Genomic DNA, 23533 nt, shown 5'->3' with positions numbered 1-23533 from the left:
ATGGCACCCTCGAACGTACAGGATCCAGGAATTAAGTGGCGGTACGCAATTGGAGGAAAACCGACGATGACAGCCAATTAGAACGTGGCAAGTCAGACAAATTCAATTTCGGGAGGTGGGGAGCGTGATTTCTGAAGTCTTTAGTTTGTATGGAGCCACAAGCCAAAGATCAGTTTAATTTCACTTCACTTCAGGAATGATCAAGCGCTACAGAGATTGCTCATAATAGACCCATGTGATTATATTCATCAGTTACTAGCTGAAAGGGAGAAGTCTCACTCGTTACACGGCTAGCATCCCATTGGAAAACCTGACAATGAGAAAGATAGCACTGCTGCTAATTGTCTTGCTTGGCGTTGCCCACTTTGCCACTGTTATCCAATGTGAAGAAGATGGTAAGTAGTTAGCTAACGTTAACTAGCAATGAATTAAGTTTGCCAGTTCGTGTACACGCTAGCTAGCTGGCTTCTTCTGTCGTTATAATTAGCCAGTCAGCTCGTATTCGCGAGCTAGTTGGGTGACTAGCTAGCTAATTATTAACTGCTGGCTAGCTTTTATAGAATGTTGTGCGTACTCCGTAACGTTACAGCGTGTTTTTGTTCTTATCATGACTAATTGCATGTCATTGGACATCCCCATTTATTTAACCTTGTGAGGAAAGTGCCCCGACGCTGCACAAATGTTCAGTTTAAACGCAAATACACCTTGCACGCGATCCAGTTTGGAAAGATTTGGAACTTGACTGCTATAGGAATGACAAACATTTCTAATACTAAAGATACAATTACTGTACTAAGTGTAATCCATCCACCGGACAGGTGTGGTATATCAATACCAATACACAGGTGCACCTTGTGCTGGGGAAAATAAAAGGCCACTCTAAAATGTGCAGTTTTGTCACACAACACAATGCCACAGATGTCTCAAGTTGAGGGAGAGTGCGATTTGGCATGCTGACTGCAGGAATTTCACGAGAGCTGTTGCCAGATAATTTAATGTTAAATTCTCTTCAATAAGCCGCTTCCAACATTTGAGAGAATTTGGCAGTATGTCCAAACTGCAGAACATGTGTAACCATGCCAGCCCAGGACCACAGCTGGCTTCTTCATGTGTGGGATCGTCTGGAAAGCAACCCGGACAGCTGATACAACTGGGGGTTTGCACAACCAAAGAATTTCTGCACAAACTGTCAGAAACCGTCTCAGGGAAGCTCATCTATGTGCTCGTCGTCCTCACCAGGGTCTTGACCTGACTGCAGTTCGGCATTGTAACTGACTTCAGTGTGCAAATGCTCACCTTTGATGGCCACTGACATGCTGGAGAAGGGTGCTTTTCACAGATGAATTATGGTTTCAACTGTAACGGGCAGAATGCAGACAGCGTGTATGGTGTTGTGTGGGTGAGAAGTTTGCTGATGTTGTGAAGTGTCCCACGGTGGGGTTATGGTATGGGCAGGCATAAGCAATGGACAACAAACACAATTGCATTTTATCAATGGCAATTTGAGTGCACAGATCCTGAAATGGTCACACCAGATACTGACTGGTTTTATTATCCACCATACCATTTTTTTAAGGGATCTGTGACCAACACTCATATCTATATTCCCAGTCATGTGAAATCCATAGATTAGGGCCTAATGAATTTTTCAATTTTCAGTTCATACAGTAGAAGGAACTCAAACTCAGTAAAATCTTAAATTGTTGCATGTTGCATTTATTTTTGTTCATTGTATGTTCCATGCTTTCAGCTGAGAACCCAAAAGGTGGGCCTGCTGTAAGCTCCCCTGGGTAAGCTCCCCTGGGTAAGCTCCCCTGGGTAAGCTCCCAACTGCGCTGTCCTGACTTGTTGCTAGATGTTCTGTTGATTTCACTGTTATCAATGATGTTTGCAGATGTAGCAGAAGGCGCTGAGGTTGACAGTGACGATGAAGAGGATGATGAAGATGATGGAACAGAGGTGAAGGATGAGAACGGAGTGTTGGTCCTGACCGACAACAACTTTGACACGTTCATGGAGGGCAAGGACACTGTGCTGGTAGAGTTCTATGCCCCATGGTAAGTTTGCGTAAAGGGAGAGTTGACAATAAGTCATTATTTGTCAGTCATTGGCGATGTGTCCATCCACATCTTTTGTGCAGTTCTTGGTAGCCGATAATGCAGTGTGAGAACCGGAAGGCCTTCTCAAATGCATGGGATATATGCACCATTGAAATAATTTCCCCCTTGATTGACACTTCTCTAATCTGTTCTCCCCCCCTCTCCCAGGTGTGGCCACTGTAAGCAGTTTGCTTCTGAGTATGAGAAGATCGCCCAGAGTCTGAAAGAGAATGACCCCCCTATCCCTGTGGCCAAAGTGGATGCGACCAAGTCCAGTACCTTAGCAAGTAGATTTGAGGTGTCGGGATATCCCACCTTCAAGATCATGAAGAAGGGGGAGCCTGTGGAGTATGATGGCGCCAAGAATGAGCAGGGTAGGACAACCACTAACAAGACTGAGCTGGTAGCCTGGCTCTCTGTTTCTATATTTGACTACGCTAGTACATCTTGGCCTTGTTTGACTAAAGCGAAAACAGACTGGTACAAAGGCTACTATCTTAGTTTCACTTCAGTAGCATTGGTAATGTTATAACTGATTGTTTCAGTCATTGTGGCTCGAGTGAAAGAGGTAACCTGACTGGCTTGCAACCCCCTTCCAGTTTCAGTTTAGTAACACTATTAATGTGTGAACTGTGGTTGTGTTTCAGCCATTGTGGCTCAAGTGAAGGAGGTGGCCCAGCCAGACTGGAAGCCCCCTCCTGAGGCAACCCTGGTGCTGACCAAGGACAGCTTTGACGATGTGGTCAACAACGCTGACATCATCCTGGTGGAGTTCTACGCCCCATGGTCAGTCAGTCCACCTCCAAACAACGTTTAGGATGCATCTCAATGATCTAGTCACTTCATGTCCTTGTCTCTTCTTCATCTGCACTGGTCTGATGCATGAAATATATCACTTCCGTTATGTTTTCTATCTAGTAAAGCAGTGGAGGTGATAAAATAGCTTTATATGAAGCTTCATGACTGTTCCTGCCTAACGAAGCGTTATGGTGCTGTTTTAACTGTCCCTCCAGGTGTGGCCACTGTAAGCAGCTGGCTCCAGAGTATGAGAAGGCAGCCAAGGACCTGAGCCAGCGCTCTCCTCCCATCCCCCTGGCCAAGGTAGACGCCACCCAGGAGAAGGACATTGCCATCCGTTTCGGGGTGTCGGGGTACCCCACCCTCAAGATCTTCAGGAAGGGGAAGGCCTTCGACTACAATGGACCCAGAGAGAAGAGTGGTATGTCCGCACTTCAGACTTTCAGACACTACCCAATAACTACATATATCTGCTAACATTATGGATTTTAGGATGTGTCCCATTGTAATGATATAGCCAAGTGTTCTAACTATTCTGTGTTCTCTCTGTGTAGGAATTGTTGACTATATGAGCGAGCAGGCAGGGCCTCCCTCCAAGCAGGTGCAGATGGTGAAACAGGTGTCAGAGTTTATAAAAGATGGTGACGACGCTGTCATAGTGGGTGTGTTTTCCTCAGAGCAGGATACGACCTACGACCTCTACCTAGAGGCCTGTAAGTATTCAATAATTTTTAATTAACAATGCTTTGGTGCACACAAGGCACTTCAAGTACTTGAATTTGGTACTGGAATACCGTGAAAATCTGACATTTTCTCAAATTGGTACTTTAATTTAATCGGTTTAGAATAAGGCTTTAATTTAACAAAATGTGGAAAAAGTCAAGGGTCATATGTGTGTGTAACAGACACCTGTCTGATTAATGCATGTCTCAGTGGACTAATACATTGCAGAGGCTGTGATGATGGCTCACCAGTAGTTTACCATTAATTTCTCATCTACAATGTTTGTTTGGTTACAGTAATTTGTTAATGTATTCAATTATTAGTTTTTTACCATTCTCATTGTCTGAGTGGACACTTAGTTTGCGGACTGCACAACCTAGGCTATACTTGTGAGCAACAAGTTTTCATACCATTTACGTGTTTGGTTGAAGCGCTCTTGTCAGTGTTGCGTAAGGACGCAAACAAGATTACCCATAGAAGTAGGCCTAGGCTACCTGGCCTGCATGTAAAGTGTAGGCCAATAAACTTGCACATCTGATAGTATTTCTGATTGTCTTAAGCTCCACAGTGATGGTGAATTCTCACATTTTTCTTCACCTCAAACGGCACGTAATCAATCTGTTTTTACATGCATTGAGAGACTACGTTGAGGAATGATTGTCAATTTGTAAAAATGTTCCAGCTCTTTTGATAACCACTCAGCACAATGGCGGGAGGGGCGAGCAGGCAGGCAATGTCATGCTCTGATCCGGTGGAAAAGTAATAGAATAGGCCTACCTGATCACTTCTTATCCCTTGCACAAATGGCCTACAGCTATGTTAGTCCAGAGCTCACTGGTACAGGAAACTCTGAGGGCCCAGAATATTCTATACAATATTGCAAGTTTGCTAGCACCAGCTTCAGGCTGGACCTAGTTGATACAATGTTTAAAGTTCCTTGTAGACAGGCCATGCGTAGCCAAAGTGATTCATAGGATATTTATTTTTATCAGGGAATTTTCTACGTGCAGGCTACACTGTTTTTATTTGTTGGCTTTCTGGAGGCTATTTTTACATTGTTTGCAATAGTTACTTTTAGAATTTTTATGAACCACATGATGATTTTCAGATACGAAGACTTTATTATACACTGCTCAAAAAAATAAAGGGAACACTAAAATAACACATCCTAGATCTGAATGAAATATTCTTATTAAATACTTTTTTTCTTTACTTAGTTGAATGTGCTGACAAAAATCACAAATTATCAATGGAAATCAAATATATCAACCCATGGAGGTCTGGATTTGGAGTCACACTCAAAATTAGTGGACAACCACACGACAGGCAAATCCAACTTTGATGTAATGTCCTTAAAGCAAGTAAAAATGAGGCTCAGTAGTGAGTGTGGCCTCCACGTGCCTGTATGATCTCCCCAGACCTGGACTAAAGCATCCGCCAACTCCTGGACAGTCTGTGGCGCAACGTGGCATTGGTGGATGGAGCGAGACGGGATGTGCTCAATTGGATTCAGGTCTGGGGAACGGGCGGGCCAGTCCATAGCATCAATGCCTTCCTCTTGCAGGAACTGCTGACACACTCCAGCCACATGAGGTCTAACATTGTCTTGCATTAGGAGGAACCCAGGGCCAACCTCACCAGCATATGGTCTCACGGGGTCTGAGGATCTCATCTCGGTACCTAATGGCAGTCAGGCTACCTCTGGCGAGCACATGGAGGGCTGTGCGGCCCCCAAAGAAATGCCACCCCACACCTTAACTGACCCACCGCCAAACCGCTCATGCGGGAGGATGTTGCAGGCAGCAGAACGTTCTCCACAGCGTCTCCAGACTCTCACGTCTGTCACGTGCTCAGTGGGAACCTGCTTTCATCTGTGAAGAGCACAGGGCGCCAGTGGCGAATTTGCCAATCTTGGTGTTCTCTGGCAAATGCCAAACGTCCTGCACGGTGTTGGGCTGTAAGCACAACCCCCACCTGTAGACGTCCCGCCCTCATACCACCCTAATGGAGACTGTTTCTGACCGTTTGAGCAGACACATGCACATTTGTGGCCTGCTGGAGATCATTTTGCAGGGCTCTGGCAGTGCTTCTCCTGCTCCTCCTTGCACAAAGGCGGAGGTAGCGGTCCTGCTGCTGGGTTGTTGCCCTCCTACGGCCTCCTCCACGTCTCCTGATGTACTGGCCTGTCTCCTGGTAGCGCCTCCATGCTCTGGACACTACGCTGACAGACACAGCAAACCTTCTTGCCACAGCTCGCATTGATGTGCCATCCTGGATGAGCTGCACTACCTGAGCCACTTGTGTGGGTTGTAGACTCCGTCTCATGATGCCACTAGAGTGAAAGCACCGCCAGCATTCAAAAGTGACCAAAACATCAGCCAGGAAGCATAGGAACTGAGAAGTGGTCTGTGGTCACCACCTGCAGAACCACTCCTTTATTGGGGGTGTCTTGATAATTGCCTAATTTCCACCTGTTTTCTATTCCATTTGCACAACAGCATGTGAAATTCATTGTAAATCAAAATTATTTATATAGCCCTTCGTACATCAGCTGACATCTCAGTGCTGTACAGAAACCCAGCCTAAAACCCCAAACAGCAAGCAATGCAGGTGTAGAAGCACGGTGGCTAGGAAAAACCCCCTAGAAAGCCCGAAACCTAGAGAGGAACCAGGCTATGTGGGGTGGCCAGTCCTCTTCTGGCTGTGTCGGGTGGAAATTATAACAGAACATGGCCAAGATGTTCAAATGTTCATAAATGACCAGCATGATCCAATAAGGCAGAACAGTTGAAGCTGGAGCAGCAGCACGGCCAGGTGGACTGGGGACAGCAAGGAGTCATGTCAGGTAGTCCTGAGGCATGGTCCTAGGGCTCAGGTCCTACGAAAGAGAAAGAGAATTAGAGAGCACACTTAAATTCACATAGGATACCGAATAGGACAGGAGAAGTACTCCAGATATAACAAACTGACCCTAGCCCCCCGACACAAACTACTGCTGCATAAATACTGGAGGCTGAAACAGGAGGGGTCAGGAGACACTGTGGCCCCATCCGAGGACACCCCCGGACAGGGCCAAACAGGAAGGATATAACCCCACCCACTTTGCCAAAGCACAGCCCCCACACCACTAGAGGGATATCTTCAACCACCAACATACCATCCTGAGACAAGGCTGAGTATAGCCCACAAAGATCTCCGCCACGGCACAACCCAAGGGGGCCAACCCAGACAGGATGATCACATCAGTGACTCAACCCACTCAGGTGACGCACCCCTCCCAGGGACGGTATGAGAGAGCCCCAGTAAGCCAGTGACTCAGCCCCTGTAATAGGGTTAGAGGCAGAGAATCCCGGTGGAAAGAGGGGAACCGGCCAGGCAGAGAAGGCAAGTGCGGTTCATTGCTCCGGAGACTTCAATCAGTGTTGCTTCCTAAGTGGACAGTTTGCTTTCACAGAAGTGTGATTGACTTGAAGTTACATTGTGTTTAAGTGTTCCCTTTATTTTTTTTGAGCAGTGTATATGAAATGTAACTGTTCCATGGAAATGTGCATATGACAATCCAAACTGGCATGCAGTTTAGTAGAAATGGTAAGATAAATTGGCATTCTAAATTGAAAAGTTTGACCCCTGTAGCCATTACCTACTGGTAAATTCAGGAGCTTACTGGCAGAATCTGCCAAGGCCAGCTGAAAGAGGTTCGGGAACAGTTATTATTATTTTTTTTATATATAGCCTAACCAGGAGTGTGTTTTTTATTTTACCTTTTAACCAGGCAAGTCAGTTAAGAACAAATTCTTATTTTCAATGACGGCCTAGGAACAGTGGGTTAACTGCCTGTTCAGGGGCAGAATGACAGATTTGTACCTTGTCAGCTCGGAGATTTGAACTTGCAACCTTTCGGTTACTAGTCCAACACTCTAACCACTAGGCTACCCTATTTCTTCTGGTTAGGCTATCTTGATCTCTTGCTCCCTGTCATTTGTCTTGATTATTTAATCGGTGTGCTTAAAGCATAAGATGAGCTCAGTAGCCTACCTACAGTATAGATTTTCTTCAAACATGTGGAGTTCCCTATATAGACACACCCTATTTAATTTTGTCTGGGACAGCCCTACAAAACAACATTATTGAGTAGAACTTGTAAGGTTCCCCAGAAGGTTGTGGCGATGAACTTTTTAAAAATTGATGGTCCTGGAAAATAAATATTAGTGCTTGAAAAAGTACTTAAGTCCTTGACTTTGACTTGCCACGGTCTGTACGAACCCTGAGTGACTATACATAGCATGCTATATGTTTAGTATTGAGGGTGTATAGGAAATTCCTGAGCTCCTGGTGAGGCTTTCTAAAGGGGATCAATAGTGATTGTACTGTGTTCCCCTCCTATCTGTCCTCCCAGGTCATGTTCTTAGAGAGGACTTCAAGTTCCTCCATACCTTCAGTTCAGACTTGGCCAAGCTCCTCAAGGCTTCCCCCGGCCAGGTCGTCATGGTGCAGCCTGAGAAGTTCAGGTCCAAGTATGAGAAAGCTTCACACACACTCACCATCAAAGTAAGTCTGTCCACAAGGTGTGTTTGTCTAACCTCAAGTAGACGTCAATGAAGCATGCTCTCCTGACCTAAGAAAATGCTGAAATTATTTGTGCATGTTTTAATGTATGATCTCATAACCTGGCCTCTCTCCTTTTCAGGACTCCACAGAGGTGTCTGAGGTGCAGGACTTTTTTAAGAAACACATCCTGCCACTGGTGGGTCACAGGAAACAGAGCAACGATGCTAAACGCTACACTAAGAGGCCGCTGGTCGTTGTCTACTACGGTGTGGACTTCGGCTTCGACTTCAGGAAAGGCAAGTGTCCTAACCCCTTATTTCCTAGATTGTGTGAATATTGTCTAAAGCTGCGTAGCTTCCATAATACCTTTCTTGACATGCTGAAGAGCTGGAACAAAAGCCTGCACTACCAGTAGCTCTCCTCCAGGACCGGCGGTTGGACAACCTTGGCGGTGTTAATTGCAGCTCATCTCATGCCTCATGTCTGATAACCCCTTCTATCTCTGTTCTAGCCACCCAATTCTGGAGGAGCAAGGTTCTGGAGGTGGCCAAGGATTTCCCGGAATACACCTTTGCAATCGCTGACGAGGAGGACTATTCAGATGAGCTGAAGAGCCTGGGGCTCAGCGACAGTGGGGAGGAAGTCAATGTGGGGATTCTGGGAGATGGTGGCAAGAAGTTTGCCATGGAGCCTGAGGAGTTTGACTCTGAGGTGCTGAGGGAATTCATCATGGCCTTTAAGAAAGGTGAGCTTTACAGCAATTGTTATAAAATGTCACGACTTAAAACCACAAGATGTTGTATTGAGTTACATATTAACCTGAGTTGAGTACCTTGTCTGCATCCAGCCAAATATCATCCGTATGTGACAGGTCTTTTCCAATATCGTGTAATGGATTATACATTAGTGTCCATTGGTCATCATGTCTGTGTCCATTCTTGTCTCTCCCTCTCTGTAGGCAAACTGAAGCCTGTCATCAAATCCCAGCCGGTGCCCAAGAACAACAAAGGCCCTGTGACGGTAGTGGTTGGAAAGACCTTCGACGACATTGTCATGGATACCAAGAAAGACGTCCTGATCGAGTTCTACGCCCCGTGGTGCGGTCACTGCAAGAAGCTGGACCCCGACTACACCGCCCTGGGCAAAAAATACAAGAACGAGAAGAACCTGGTCATTGCCAAAATGGACGCCACGGCTAATGACGTGCCTCACGACAGCTATAAAACAGAGGGCTTCCCTACCATCTACTTTGCACCTAGCAACAGCAAGCAGAGCCCAATCAAATTTGAGGGTGGGGATAGAACCATAGAAGGATTTAGTAAGTTCTTGGAACAGCATGCCACAAAGTTATCACAGAGCAAAGATGAACTTTAAACATCTCTTTCTGAGTAGCTAAGAACTTTAACCATGCCAGTGTAGAGACTACAAGTTCCAGGTGCCCTGGAGGAGCAAAGGGCAGACTGTCAATTACAAATCAACCCTTCCTAGCCCCTACACCCTAACCACCTATGTGCAAGATGGCGCTACCACCATATGTATCCAACAATCTCAGATCTCCACTAGGGCCTAGTGTTTAGGGGGTCGGAGTTGATTTGAATGTCCCCACAGAGGGCTGTTACTGAATTTCTCTGATTTACCACATGTAAAATCTTTTTCTGTTCAAATCAAGAGATTCTGCTTTTGTTTTCCATGTCTAAAAATGTGTAAGTACTGAGTTCTAAGCCTTTTCAAATAAAACATGAACTGTGTGTTGTGTGGGGTGCATAATTATTCTCCTTGTCAGCTGTACTGAGGACACAGGATGGGTGAAAGCAAAATTAAGGAATGTCTGTCCTATTATATAGGATGGGAGTATTCAACTCTTACCCTACAAGGTCCTGAGCCTGCTGGTTTTCTGATCTACCTGAATTAATTGCACCCCTTCTAAATCATTCCCTGATTAGAGGTTATTATATTAAGTTGAATTGTTTTTAGATACATTTTACTACATTTTAATTTGAAGTTTTATTAAAAAAAATTATATTTAGCTTTACTGTTGGACAGATGTGTGGGAGGCTAGGCTCATGTGTGTTGTATCAATTTTGGGGATGTCCATTCCTGCGACTGTAGGGGCATTTAATGTGTAAGGTGATGGGTCAGGTTTAAAGGTAAACTGCGAGAATACCTAGATGCACGACAAACTAGTGAGTCAATATCTGCAACAACCAGGAGGGTTGAGCGACAACTTCTCTGCTATTTTGGTAAAATAGCTGCTGTGTGACACTTGCACATGTGCAGATACTCCATGTGGCAGAGTGCAGTCTTGCACTGTTGTCATCTCAATGTTGTCATCTCTGGCTGCTTACAACTGGATCACTTTGAAAGGTGGTGACCACCTATTTTGGGGATAAAATTGTCCAACTTGGATCTACATGTCAACTGCATTAACCGTACAAAAATTGTGATCAATGACGTTTTGACTGCAGTCTACAGTTGCTCATCCTGCAGGGATTTCCTGCATTGCGTGAGGCTCTATTGTCAACCAATTTGTTTTACCCACACGAATGAGACCAAAGACATGACAAACCAATTTGCACGGTGTACAGTAGCTATATATTCAAGTGATATGAGGTTCTCACTGATTGTACGATGTCCACATGATGGTTTCAGATTGTGAGTATGTGTGATGAATGGCAACACTCATGTTTCCTTTAGGGAGTGGTTGAAATTTACATTGTTACCTGATGGAAAATGGGGGATGGTCATGTAATCCGTTAACCCCCGACCATAAATTACATGTAATCTGTTACATGTAAGGGATTACAAAAAAATGAACGTCTGTTACGTTACCAGCAAAACTATTGTAATCAGATTAGATACTTTCAAAGAACAAGATTACTTCGAGGATTACTTTTAAATTTGGACTGCATGTGAGGAAAAAAAATCTTTGACTTTTTTTTCAATGACATTGAGAAAGGCAGAGCCCCACCTGTTTTGAGACCCACATTTTTTGCCAAAACATATATATATTTTGGGGGGCTTGCCTGTTTTGCAAATTATTTTGGCATTAATACGTGTCACATATCGGAAATGTTTGCGAACAATGTAAAAATAGAGTTAACGCCGCATACAAACATGGTCTCCTTTTTTTGTTTTCTTGAGTAAGGAAGTGTGATAGGTTAATTGATCATTTGAGTCAATTGGAGGTGTACCTGTGGATGTACAGTGGGGCAAAAAAGTATTTTGTCAGCAACCAATTGTGCAAGTTCTCCCACTTAAAAAGATGAGAGAGGCCTGTAATTTTTATCATAGGTACACTTCAACTATGACAGACAAAATGAGAGAAAAAAAATCCAGCAATCACATTGTAGGATTTCTAATGAATTTATTTGCAAATTATGGTGGAAAATAAGTATTTGGTCACCTACAAACAAGCAAGATTTCTGGCTCTCACAGACCTGTAACTTCTTTAAGAGGCTCCTCTGTCCTCCACTTGTTACCTGTATTAATGGCACCTGTTTGAACTTGTTATCAGTATAAAAGGCACCTGTCCACAACCTCAAACAGTCACATTCCAAACTCCACTATGGCCAAGACCAAAGAGCTGTCAAAGGACACCAGAAACAAAATTGTAGACCTGCACCAGGCTGGGAAGACTGAATCTGCAATAGGTAAACAGCTTGGTATGAAGAAATCAACTGTGGGGGCAATTATTAGGAAATGGAAGACATACAAGACCACTGATAATCTCCCTCGATCTGGGGCTCCATGCAAGATCTCACCCCGTGGGGTCAAAATGATCACAAGAACAGTGAGCAAAAATCCCAGAACCACACGGGGGGACCTAGTGAATGACCTGCAGAGAGCTGGGACCAAAGTAACAAAGCCTACCATCAGTAACACACTACGCCGCCATGGACTCACATCCTTCAGTGCCCCCCTGCTTAAGCCAGTGCATGTCCAGGCCCGTCTGAAGTTTGCAAGAGAGCAATTTGGATGATCCACAAGAAGATTGGGAGAATGTCAGATGAAACCAAAATAGAACATTTTGGTAAAAACTCAACTCGTCGTGTTTGGAGGACAAAGAATGCTGAGTTGCATACAAAGAACATCATACCTACTGTGAAGCATGGGGGTGGAAACATCATGCTTTGGGGCTGTTTTTCTGCAAAGGGACCAGGACAACTGATCCGTGTAAAGGAAAGAATGAATGGGGTCATGTATCGTGAGATTTTGAGTGAAAACCTCCTTCCATCAGCAAGGGCATTGAAGATGAAACGTGGCTGGGTCTTTCAGCATGACAATGATCCCAAACACACCGCCCGGGCAACGAAGGAGTGGCTTCGTAAGAAGCATTTCAAGGTCCTGGAGTGGCCTAGCCAGTCTCCAGATCTCAACCCCATAGAAAATCTTTGGAGGGAGTTGAAAGTCTGTGTTGCCCAGCAACAGCCCCAAAACATTACTGCTCTAGAGGAGATCTGCACGGAGGAATGGGCCAAAATACCAGCAACAGTGTGTGAAAACCTTGTGAAGACTTACAGAACATTTTTGACCTCTGTCATTGCCAACAAAGGGTATATAAGAAAGTATTGAAAATTACAGGCCTCTCTCATATTTTTAAGTGGGAGAACTTGCACAATTGGTGGCTGAAAATCTGAAATCAATCATTATCTCTACTAATATTCTGACATTTCACATTCTTAAAATAAAGTGGTGATCCTAACTGACCTAAGACAGTGAATTTTTACAATGATTAAATGTCAGGAATCGTGAAAAACTGAGTTTAAATGTATTTGGTTAATGTGTATGTAAACTTCAACTGTACACTGCTCAAAAAAATAAAGGGAACACTTAAACAACACAATGTAACTCCAAGTCAATCACACTTCTGTGAAATCAAACTGTCCACTTAGGAAGCAACCCTGATTGACAATAAATTTCACATGCTGTTGTGCAAATGGAATAGACAACAGGTGGAAATTATAGGCAATTGGCAAGACACCCCCAATAAAGGAGTGGTTCTGCAGGTGGTGACCACAGACCACTTCTCAGTCCCTATGCTTCCTGGCTGATGTTTTGGTCACTTTTGAATGCTGGCGGTGCTTTCACTCTAGCGGTATCATGAGACGGAGTCTACAACCTACACAAGTGGCTCAGGTAGTGCAGCTCATCCAGGATGGCACATCAATGCGAGCTGTGGCAAGAAGGTTTGCTGTGTCTGTCAGCGTAGTGTCCAGAGCATGGAGGCGCTACCAGGAGACAGGCCAGTACATCAGGGAGACGTGGAGGAGGCCGTAGGAGGGCAACAACCCAGCAGCAGGACCGCTACCTCTGCCTTTGTGCAAGGAGGAGCAGGAGGAGCACTGCCAGAGCCCTGCAAAATGATCTCCAGCAGGCCACAAATGTGCATGTGTCTGCTCAAACGGTCAGAAACAGACTACATTAGGGTGGTATGAGGGCGGGACGTCCACAGGTGGGGGTTGTGCTTACAGCCCAACACCGTGCAGGACGTTTGGCATTTGCCAGAGAACACCAAGATTGGCAAATTCGCCACTGGCGCCCTGTGCTCTTCACAGATGAAAGCAGGTTCACACTGAGCACATGTGACCGACGTGACAGAGTCTGGAGACGCCGTGGTGAACGTTCTGCTGCCTGCAACATCCTCCAGCATGACCGGTTTGGCGGTGGGTCAGTTATGGTGTGGGGTGGCATTTCTTTGGGGGGCCGCACAGCCCTCCATGTGCTCGTCAGAGGTAGCCTGACTGCCATTAGGTACCGAGATGAGATCCTCAGACCCCTTGTGATACCATATGCTGGTGCAGTTGGCCCTGGGTTCCTCATAATGCAAGACAATGCTAGACCTCATGTGACCTCATTGTCAGCAGTTCCTGCAAGAGGAAGGCATTGATGCTATGGACTGGCCCGCCCGTTCCCCAGACCTGAATCCAATTGAGCACATCTGGGACATCATGTCTCGCTCCATCCACCAACGCCACGTTGCACCACAGACTGTCCAGAAGTTGGCGGATGCTTTAGTTCAGGTCTGGGAGGAGATCCCTCAGGAGACCATCCGCCACCTCATCGGGAGCATGCCCAGGCGTTGTAGGGAGGTCATACAGGCACGTGGAGGCCACACACACTACTGAGCCTCATTTTGACTTGCTTTAAGGACATTACATCAAAGTTGGATCAGCCTGTAGTGTGGTTTTCCACTTTAATTTTGAGTGTGACTCCAAATTCAGACCTCCATGGATTGATAATAAATTTCATTTCCATTGATAATTTTTGCGTGATTTTGTTGTCAGCACATTCAATTATGTAAAGAAAAAAGTATTTAATAAGAATATTTCATTCATTCAGATCTAGGATGTGTTATTTTAGTGTTCCCCTTATTTTTTTGAGCAGTGTATAACCTTAGCTCTGTCTATTAATCTGAGAGTGGTTACATTTCTCCAGGCCCATCAGCTTTTAACCAAAACAGAGTCGGGGTGGGGGGTTGTTATTGTTTCATCTGTGAATTTGCCCTTTTAACAGCTGCATATTATCAAGATATAAAGGGTCACCAACAAAAAGGTAAACAATAAACCTATAGCAAATGCAGCATACGGCATTCATTTTTCACACGTCAAATGCACTTTTCAGTAGTGCTGAAAGCATGACATTACATGAGCGCAGCATTTATTTTTAAACACAAATCAATGAGCCCAATCCGTCCTCCATGACAACAAGATCATAAACAACACAGTAGGGCTGGCTAATAAGTCCTTCGTTTTTGGAGTTATGCTCAGGTTAAACAATTTGGCAAATCTGTACTTGCATATCTACAAATCCTATTCTTGATGATCAAGGGGTATAACATTTATTGCAATGACTATAATTCTGATAGACTTTGGTTTTTAATATAAAGATATAATTTGATTGCATTATTATATGTAGTAGAATGCGATGGATTAGAAGAAGCCATCTTAACCAACCCATAACGTAAAATGTAACATCCATACATGGCCAGCTATGTAAACTTTAATATTGATTTATCCTGCAATAGATTTTGTTCAATTGGTAACATAAATGTTGCTATTTTTCTAATTCTTCTTAAGGGGAAAGTAATCTAAAAGTATTTGGGATTTTTATTTAACTAGGCAAGTCAGTTAAGAAAAAAAATATTATTTACAATGACGGCCTACCACGGCAAAACCCTAAACCCGGACGAAGCTGGACCAATTGTGCGCCGCCCTATGGGACTCCCAATCACGGCCGATTGTGATTCAGCCTGGAATTGAACCAGGGTCTGTAGTGACACCTCCAGCACTGAGATGCAGTGCCTTAGACCACTGCACCACTCGGGAGCCCTGAATGTAATCAGATTACGACCGAGTCAGGACCGAGTTCCAAACTACCTCTGGAAGCAAACTCTCCGTTCTTCAGGAGCCTCATGAAATGGGTTTCCATGGCCAAGCAGCCGCGCACAAGCCTAAGATCACCATGCGCAATGCCAAGCATCGTCTCCCATGCACAACGATGTATGGTGTAAAGCTCGCCGCCATTGGACTCTGGAGCAGTGGAAAAGCATTCTCTGAAGTGGTGAATCACGTTTCAACATCTGTCAGTCTGACGGGCAAATCTGGGTTTGGCAGATGCCAGGAGAACGCTACCTGCCCGAATGCATAGTGCCAACTGCAAAGCTTGGTGGAGGACGAAAAATAGTCTGGGGCTGTTTTTCATGGTTCGGGCTAGGCCCCTTAGTTCCAGTGAAGGAAAATCTTAACGCTACAGCATACACTGACATTCAAGACGATTCTGTGATTCCAACTTTGCGGCAACAGTTTGGGAAAAGCCCTTTCCTGTTTCAGCATTACAATGCCCCAATGCACAACGAGGTCCATACAGAAATGGTTTGTTGAGATCGGTGTGGAATAACTGGACTGGCCTTGCACAGAGCCCTGACCTCAACCCCATCGAACATCTTTGGGATGAATTGGAACTCCAACTGTGAGCCAGGCCTAATCACCCAACATCAGTGGCCGACCTCACTAATGCTTGTGGTTGAATGGAAGCAAGTTCCTGCAGCAATGTTCCAACATCTAGTGTAAAGCCTCCCCAGAAGAGTGGAGGCTGTTGTAGCGGCAAAGGGGGATCCATTGTCATATTAACGCCCATGATTTTGGAATAAGTGTATGATCCCTTATTAATGTTAAATCCACTTCAATCAGTGTAGATGATGGGGAGGTTTAGACATGGATTGTATATGTGTGCCATTCAGAGGGTGAATGGGTAAGACAAAATATTGAAGTGCCTTTGAACAGCGTATGGTAGTAGGTGCCATGTGTAGTTTTGAGAGTGTCAAGAACTGCAATGCTGCTGGGTTTTTCACACTTAACTGTTTCCTGCATGTATCAAGAATGGTCCACCAGCCAAAGGACTTCCAGACAATTTGACACAACTGTGGGAAACATTCGGGTCAACATGGGCCAGCATCCCTGTGGAACACTTTCTGAGGGCAAAGGGGGGTGCAACTCAATATTAGGAAGGTGTTCCTAATATTTTGTACACTTAGTGTATAACAATGCTTTTGTCCGCAATTCTTTATGCTAGAAACAAGCTGTAAAATGTCGGGGAAAGACGTGACTCCGATGCATATAGAATATATTTGGTTTGTCTCCATGACATGCAGAGGCTGCGTTACAACCTATAGTCAAGGAGACAAACAATTTACTTTGCTTGGGATGTAAAGTGTGATTCTGTCACTATTAATTGACGCTCAACATTTCAGCAGGCTATTAAACAACATACTAACTCTAAATCAATCAGGATCAAGCCATGTAGCCCACCAAGGCACAAAAAGGAATTATTTAGGCTACATTATAATTATTTCAAGGCTATAGACGACCATTTATTAAATAAATTGTGAAGCATTTGTTACACGTTAGAGCCCTCAAACTCAACTCTGGACCTCGAAGCAAGTTCCACTGCATTTGTTCATTGTTCGCCTCTAACCAGGGACTGATTTAGACCTGGGACACCAGGTGCTCGCAATTAAATATCAGGTAGAACAGAAAACCAGCAGGCTCCGGACTGTAAAGTAAGAGTTGAATACCCCTGCGCTAGAGCCTGGCAGCAGTGCTCAGCATTTCAGCAACATGCCTATCTATACATTTCGCATTTAGGATCCTAATTTAGCCTAGAAGATACATTTAGGATTTCTAATTTAGCCTAGAAGATACTCTTATATACTTCAGTCATAACTGGTTCTGTTGTGCTCAATTTTTTAGACAACTTTAGCACTGTCCCAAACTTAGACTATCCTATTTTTTTAACAATAGCTTGTATAGAAATCAAAACATCTCTGGTGCTGTTCATTAGTTGTCATGCTCTGTTGTGGTATTATAACAGATTCTGCTTGTTATGTAAAATGACGTAGAATTGCATGAAATGCGTTTATAAAAGGCTATTTTTCTCAAACCGTAAATAATATAGATTAATGCAGTGATTTTATTGTAATAAAGATTTTTCACCCCTATCATTGTCCGAGTGTTCTGCGAAACCACAACCTTCTAGCTACTTTACCATGTAATGCTTACAAAACGAAGATCCGTTTCTAAAACGGCATACAGTAGGCCTATCTAAGGCTCTGGTCTGTCCTAGGAGTGAGGGTAAACAGTATGCATGTTCTCTGCTATCCACTTTATGTTTTAGTTAATCTTTTGGGTATAGGGGAGGGTCACAAATAATTTTTCGAGTGTTAAGGGAGGGTACTGAAGGGAGGGCCATCCATTTTCATTTCAGACTTCCAATTTTCTCCAGGTATGCCTCATTATAAATAATGTACAATCCCTTAAATTGTCCAGTGATTTATTGTCGACATTTAAAAGGTTTGCATTGAAAATAGATGTGACAATTGCCTGCAATGGTGCATTTCCATGTAACTATCTTGTGTCAATAAAAACTGGTGGACATAATGAAGTCACACCAAAATGTTTCCATTACCATTTAGGCAAATTAATAAATTGGTGACAGCCTGTATGCCCTCCTATCTAGCTGTTTCATGTCTCAGGTAGCCCGCGAAAGCCAGCATGGATAGAATGCAGTAATTGACTAATACGGTGCATTCGGAAAGTATTCAGACCCCTTCCCCTTTTCCACATTTTGTTACGTTACAGCCTTATTCTAAAATTGATTAAATAAAATGTTTTCCTCATCAATCTACACACAATACCACATAATGACAAAGTAAAACAGGTTTTTAGACGTTTTGCATATTAATAAAAAAAACAGTAATACCTTATTTACACAAGTATTCATACCCTTTTCTATGAGACTCAAACTTGAGCTCAGGTGCATCCTGTTTCCATTGATCATCCTTGAGATGTTTCTACAACATGATTGGAGTCCACCTGTGGTTAAAGGCACACACCTGTCTATATAAGGTCACGCGGTTGACAGTGCATGTCAGCCATAACCAAGCCATTAGGTCGAAGGAATTGTCCATAGAGCTCCAAGACAGGATTGTGTAGAGGCACAGATCTGTGTAACTGACAGTTAGACTTACAGGTTATGTCGTTGTCTTTTGTTTGAATTGTTTACGTGTCCGCTGTGCGGGGAAATGATAATACAAGCGGAACTACGTAGCTAATACTGTTGTAATGGGGATCCTAATTGTAGCAACACACTTTTGGAGAGAAGGCAATCCTGCGCTGCGTTAGCTAAGTTTTCATGTCATCGGGTGTAGTTCATAAAGGTTGAAGAGTGTATGTTAGGATGAAGTGTGAATTCATGCCAGGAATAATACGTGTGAAGTTTGATTTCCTCCCTTCTGTAATAAGCAGCCAATGAGGTATTTTTTCCTTTATTCATGTGTTTAATCTGAACCCGTTATAACGCCGGTTAAACTGTTATGTATGTAAGCACTTCAGAGTTATACCAAGCTAATAAGTCACTCGTAAGATAAGGTTGTAAGAGTGTGCTTAATTGTATTTTTCATTTACTTTATAGTTCTCACGGAAGGTGATAATTCTGACTAAAACTACAGAATAAAGCCACCAGTTAAAATCAAGGAACGGTTGTGCTCGTGGTTACTGAAGGGAGCTACAATCTGGGGAAGGGTACCAAAACAATTCTGCCGGAATTGAAGGTCCCCAAGAATACAGTGGAGTCCATTTTCCTTAAAAGGAAGAAATTCGGAACTACCAAGACTCTTCCAACAACTGGCTGCCTGGCCAAACTGAGCAATCAGAGAAGGGCCTTTCTCAGGGAGGTGGCCAAGAACCCGATGGTCACTCTGACAGAGCTCTAGAGTTCCTCTGTGGAGATTGGAGAACCTTCAAGAAGGACAACCATCTCTGCAGCACTCCACCAATCAGGCCTTTATGGTAGACTGGCCAGATGGAAGCCACTCCTCAGTAAAAGGAACATGACAGCCCGCTTGGAGAAATAAGATTCTCTGGACCGATGAAACCAAGACTGAACTCTTGGCCTGAATGTCATGTGTCTTGAGGAAACCTGGCACCATCCCTACAAGTGAAGCATGGTAGTGGCAGCATCATGTTGTGGGGATGTTTTTTAGCAGCAGGGACAGGGAGATTAGTCAGGATCGAGGGAAAGATGAACGGAGCAAAGTACAGAGATTCTTGATGAAAACCTGCTCCAGAAAACTCAGGACCTCAGACTGGGGCAAAGGTTCATCTTCCAACCGGACAACAACCCTAAGCACACTGCCAAGACAATGCAGGAGTGGCTTCGGGACAAGTCTCTAAATGTCCACAAGTGGCTCAGCCAGAGCCCAGACTTGAACCCGATCTAACATCTCTGGAGAGACCTGAAAATAGCTGTGCAGCGACACTCCACATCCAACCTGACAGAGCTTGAGAGGATCTGCAGATAAGAATGGGAGAAACTCCACAAAAACAGCTGTGCCAAGCTTGAAGTGTCATACCCAAGACGACTCGTCCTGAGTAAAGGGTCTGAATAGTTATTTAAATGTTATATTTCCATTTTATTTTTTATTTTATACATTTGCAAAAATGTCTGTTTTTGCTTTGTCATTATGGGGTATTGTATGAGGCGAAAAAACTATTTAATACATTTTAGAATAAGGCTGTAACTTAAATTTCCACAGACAGTGCCATGGTGAAACTTGCATTCCTGTAGATTTTAAATAATTGGATGGTGAAACTTAATAACCTACCAGAACAGCAAGGCAAAGCAATTCAGGCATTCTTGAAAGTCAGGATAATCCTTGTCCTGAAAAGAAACCATATTTTTATAGCAATGTTTATTTATTTTGCAAGCTGTAGGCATTTTGAATTAAATGTGAAGTGGAGCTTATAGTTACGTATTCGGCAATCATAATTTACCTGAAAAACAGTCTCCATCATTTGTTGCAATAAAGATATCTACCCTTTGAACTCATAAAAATGTCTGTCTTTAGAAAATGTCTCCTATATCTGCCGTGTCCATTACACAAGTCGCAATGTTTTATTTTGCGAAATTGCTTTTGTAGAATAAACCTGTGTCAATGGAAACCTGCCTAATGCCATGTTGATCTGAGCCTTGCTTTTGGAAAACCACTCCCGACGATCGTCTACAGTCGGTTGCTTTTGCCTTACCATTCAAATGCTCCCAGTATCTGGGTGCTGCTTGTGGCAACATCATCTAGCTGAGTCTACCTTTCAATTATAAAGTCTATCTTAAAAAAACTAAAGGATCGGACCCTTTTTTCAATATTCGCCTATAATGACGTACCCAAATCTAACTGCCTGTAGCTCAGGCCCTGAAGCAAGGATATGCATATTCTTGATACCATTTGAAAGGAAACACTTGTGGAAATGTAAAAAGAATGTAGGAAAATATAACACATTAGATCTGGTAAAAGATAATACAAAGAAAATACAAAGTACCATAATCTTTGAAATGCAAGAGAAAGGCCATAATGTATTATTCCAACCCAGGTGCAATTTAGATTTTGGCCACTAGGTGGCAGCAGTGTATGCGCAACGTTTTAGACTGATCCAATCCACTTCTGTTAAATGTTTTGTATCAAGACTGCCCAAATGTGCCTAATTTGTTTATTAAAAACTTTAAGTTCAAAACTGTGCACTCCTCAAACAATAGCTACTTTACTGTAATAGCTACTTTTAATTGGACAGTGCAGTTAGATTAACAAGAATTTAAGCTTTCTGACAATATCAGATATGTCTATGTTCTGGAAAATGTTCATGTTACTTACAACCTCATGCTAATCATTCATCATTAGTTTTAGTTTCTGTTCTAGTTTACTATAATAACATTGAGGGGAACAATGAAAAAAAGCAGTGGAACTGGCTTTGAGGTTCAGAGTTGAATTTGAGGGCTATAGAACACATGAGATGTGTTTTGTAATATGAAAATATTGAATATTCTGTGCATACTGTAGACAATACTACCACAGATAGCACAATGAGACAGATATTTCTGTTCATTGAAAATATTTCACTGGATGTATAAATGTGAAGCATCTGCTTGGCGTTTCCAAAGCCAAGTGTCAGGCTGTGGGAAGTGGTGTCATACTTGAGTAAAAGTAAAGATACCTTAATATAAAATGAGTAACCCAGTAAAATACTACTTGAGTAAAAGTCTAAAAGTACAAGATTTTAAATGTACTTAAGTACAGTTGTGGAAAAAGTACTCAATTGTCATACTTGAGTAAAAGTACAAAGTAAAAGTAAATGCTATACATCAAATTCCTTATATTTAGCAAACCAGATGGCACAATTTCCTTTTTTAGAACTTTTTTTTGACAGCTGGTGGCAACTCCAACATTCAGACGTAATTTACAAAGGAAGCATTCATGTTTAGTGATTCTCTTGATAAGTGTGTGAATTTTATATTTTTCCTGCACTGCTAAGCATTCAAATTGTAACTAGTACTTTTGGATGTTAGGGAAAATGTATGGAGTAAAAAGTCCATCCTTTTCTTTAGGAATGTAGTGAAGTAAAATCAGAGAAAAATATAAATAGTAAAGTACAGACACCCCAAAAAACGAAGTGGTACATTAAACTATTTTTTTTTTTTTACTTAAGTACGTTACATGGCTGGCAGTGGGAGAAGATGCAATGAGATGGATTTTGGCCGATTTTCTGCTTATTTTCTAATCGATGAAACAATTGATCTCAATACAGTTCTGTTCCCAAAACTAAAATATGCTACTAACAGAATGGACAAAATTTTGTAGACTTTACATTTTGCTATAGTTTTTTAAAAAGTGCATTGTTTAGGAGTGCAAATGCGAATTTAGTTCATGCACACACGCACTTCATAGTTAAATAAAGGTTAAATATTTTTTTATAAAATGCACACGCGCACTTCAAACTAGGCGTTCCCTAACGGAAATATGAGCCAATAGGATCTCGCTAGCTCGTGCTTGGCTCTGCCCACCTCCTTGCTAGTTCTGACTCATTCGTTCCCATTTGAAACGACGGGTTTTGGTCAATCTTGGTTTAGTTATAAAAATCTTTGCTGTTACTGTATGAGCAAACTGAACTGTTCTGAACGAGGCCGATTCGTATCCCGGACCATCTACCAATGAGCGTATGAGTAGGGTGGGACTTAGTAAACTGGATAACCCTAGCGGAGAGGAGGGCTCCTTCTCAATAATCTAAAGTGGCTCCCTCTCCTTGTCGACCTCCCTACATGATTACAAGTCAGTAAACTCAGCCTAGCTGTAAAGTATGTACAAGAGGATGAACAATAATTAGTTTTTACTGTCATGGGTAAGATGTCAATTGAATACTCAGGAAAGAGCTAAGGAGAATAATTGCTTACTCCTCGCGTCCTCTCTCCCAAAATCTATTAGATGAGAGCCACTTCTCCTTCAATGAGTTTTGAGGAGAGGGAAGCTAACGCAATGAGTAAGCAATTATCCTCCCTTGCTCTTTTCTGTCAGTGCATATAGAGAAAATGTGATGACAGAAAGCGACTTTAGACTGTTGAGGCTATACCCGACCATAACAAGGTTACATGCCATGGCCAGAATAAAAATAAAGCAGATATTTACTTTATACACTGTTTTCTACAATATAAAACACATCCACCGTACATTGCTTTGTACTAAACGGTTTTGCTACCAATATTTACTCATATCTACTGAAATTGTACATTACACATTTTCTCATGGATTATTAAATATGATATTACCATGATGAGGAGTCGTAATTGTAAATAGTTGCACATACATGTGGCACCAGGTAATAGAGTAAACACTTCGCATCTACATCTTTGCTAGGCATTTGTATCGTTGATAACCAAGAGAACAAAGGAAACTTCTCCACATGTTCCCCATTCCGGGGCCCCGTTGTAGCGCGGCCTATCATTGGCCAGCTCCCTGATACAATCCGACCCATCGCAATGCACCG

The 23533-nt window shown here is 43.0% G+C and overlaps 1 protein-coding gene and 1 long non-coding RNA gene across 2 annotated transcripts; one reads left to right on the top strand and one right to left on the bottom strand.

The window, feature by feature from the left end:
• Positions 1–91: 91 nt before the first annotated feature.
• pdia4 (protein disulfide isomerase family A, member 4) lies at positions 92–9916 on the top strand. Its single transcript, XM_064949321.1, has 10 exons — positions 92–395; positions 1895–2057; positions 2268–2473; positions 2747–2885; positions 3113–3318; positions 3452–3610; positions 8017–8168; positions 8308–8464; positions 8680–8913; positions 9127–9916. The coding sequence occupies exons 1-10, from the start codon at positions 317–319 to the stop codon at positions 9540–9542; spliced, it is 1911 nt and encodes a 636-aa protein (XP_064805393.1). The 5' UTR covers positions 92–316; the 3' UTR covers positions 9543–9916.
• LOC135522760 (uncharacterized) lies at positions 5626–23459 on the bottom strand. Its single transcript, XR_010452722.1, has 3 exons — positions 23316–23459; positions 20329–20384; positions 5626–6498 (listed from the first exon to the last, which is right to left on the bottom strand). It is a non-coding gene; the product is annotated as an uncharacterized LOC135522760 (long non-coding RNA).
• Between the last annotated feature and the right edge of the window lie 74 nt (positions 23460–23533).

The sequence above is a fragment of the Oncorhynchus masou genome, chromosome 30 (genome assembly GCF_036934945.1).
Source record: "Oncorhynchus masou masou isolate Uvic2021 chromosome 30, UVic_Omas_1.1, whole genome shotgun sequence".
Lineage (NCBI taxonomy): Eukaryota > Metazoa > Chordata > Actinopteri > Salmoniformes > Salmonidae > Oncorhynchus > Oncorhynchus masou.
This window is presented reverse-complemented; position numbering and strand designations above follow the sequence as displayed.

What these genes read in the sequence shown, in the direction of transcription:
- pdia4 (XM_064949321.1), top strand. Translation starts at nt 317, where the DNA reads ATGAGAAAGATAGCACTGCTGCTAATTGTCTTGCTTGGCGTTGCCCAC. An exon ending in TATCCAATGTGAAGAAGATG is followed by an intron (nt 396 to 1,894) that starts GTAAGTAGTTAG and finishes TGATGTTTGCAG; the next exon opens with ATGTAGCAGAAGGCGCTGAG. An exon ending in CATCATGGCCTTTAAGAAAG is followed by an intron (nt 8,914 to 9,126) that starts GTGAGCTTTACA and finishes CCCTCTCTGTAG; the next exon opens with GCAAACTGAAGCCTGTCATC.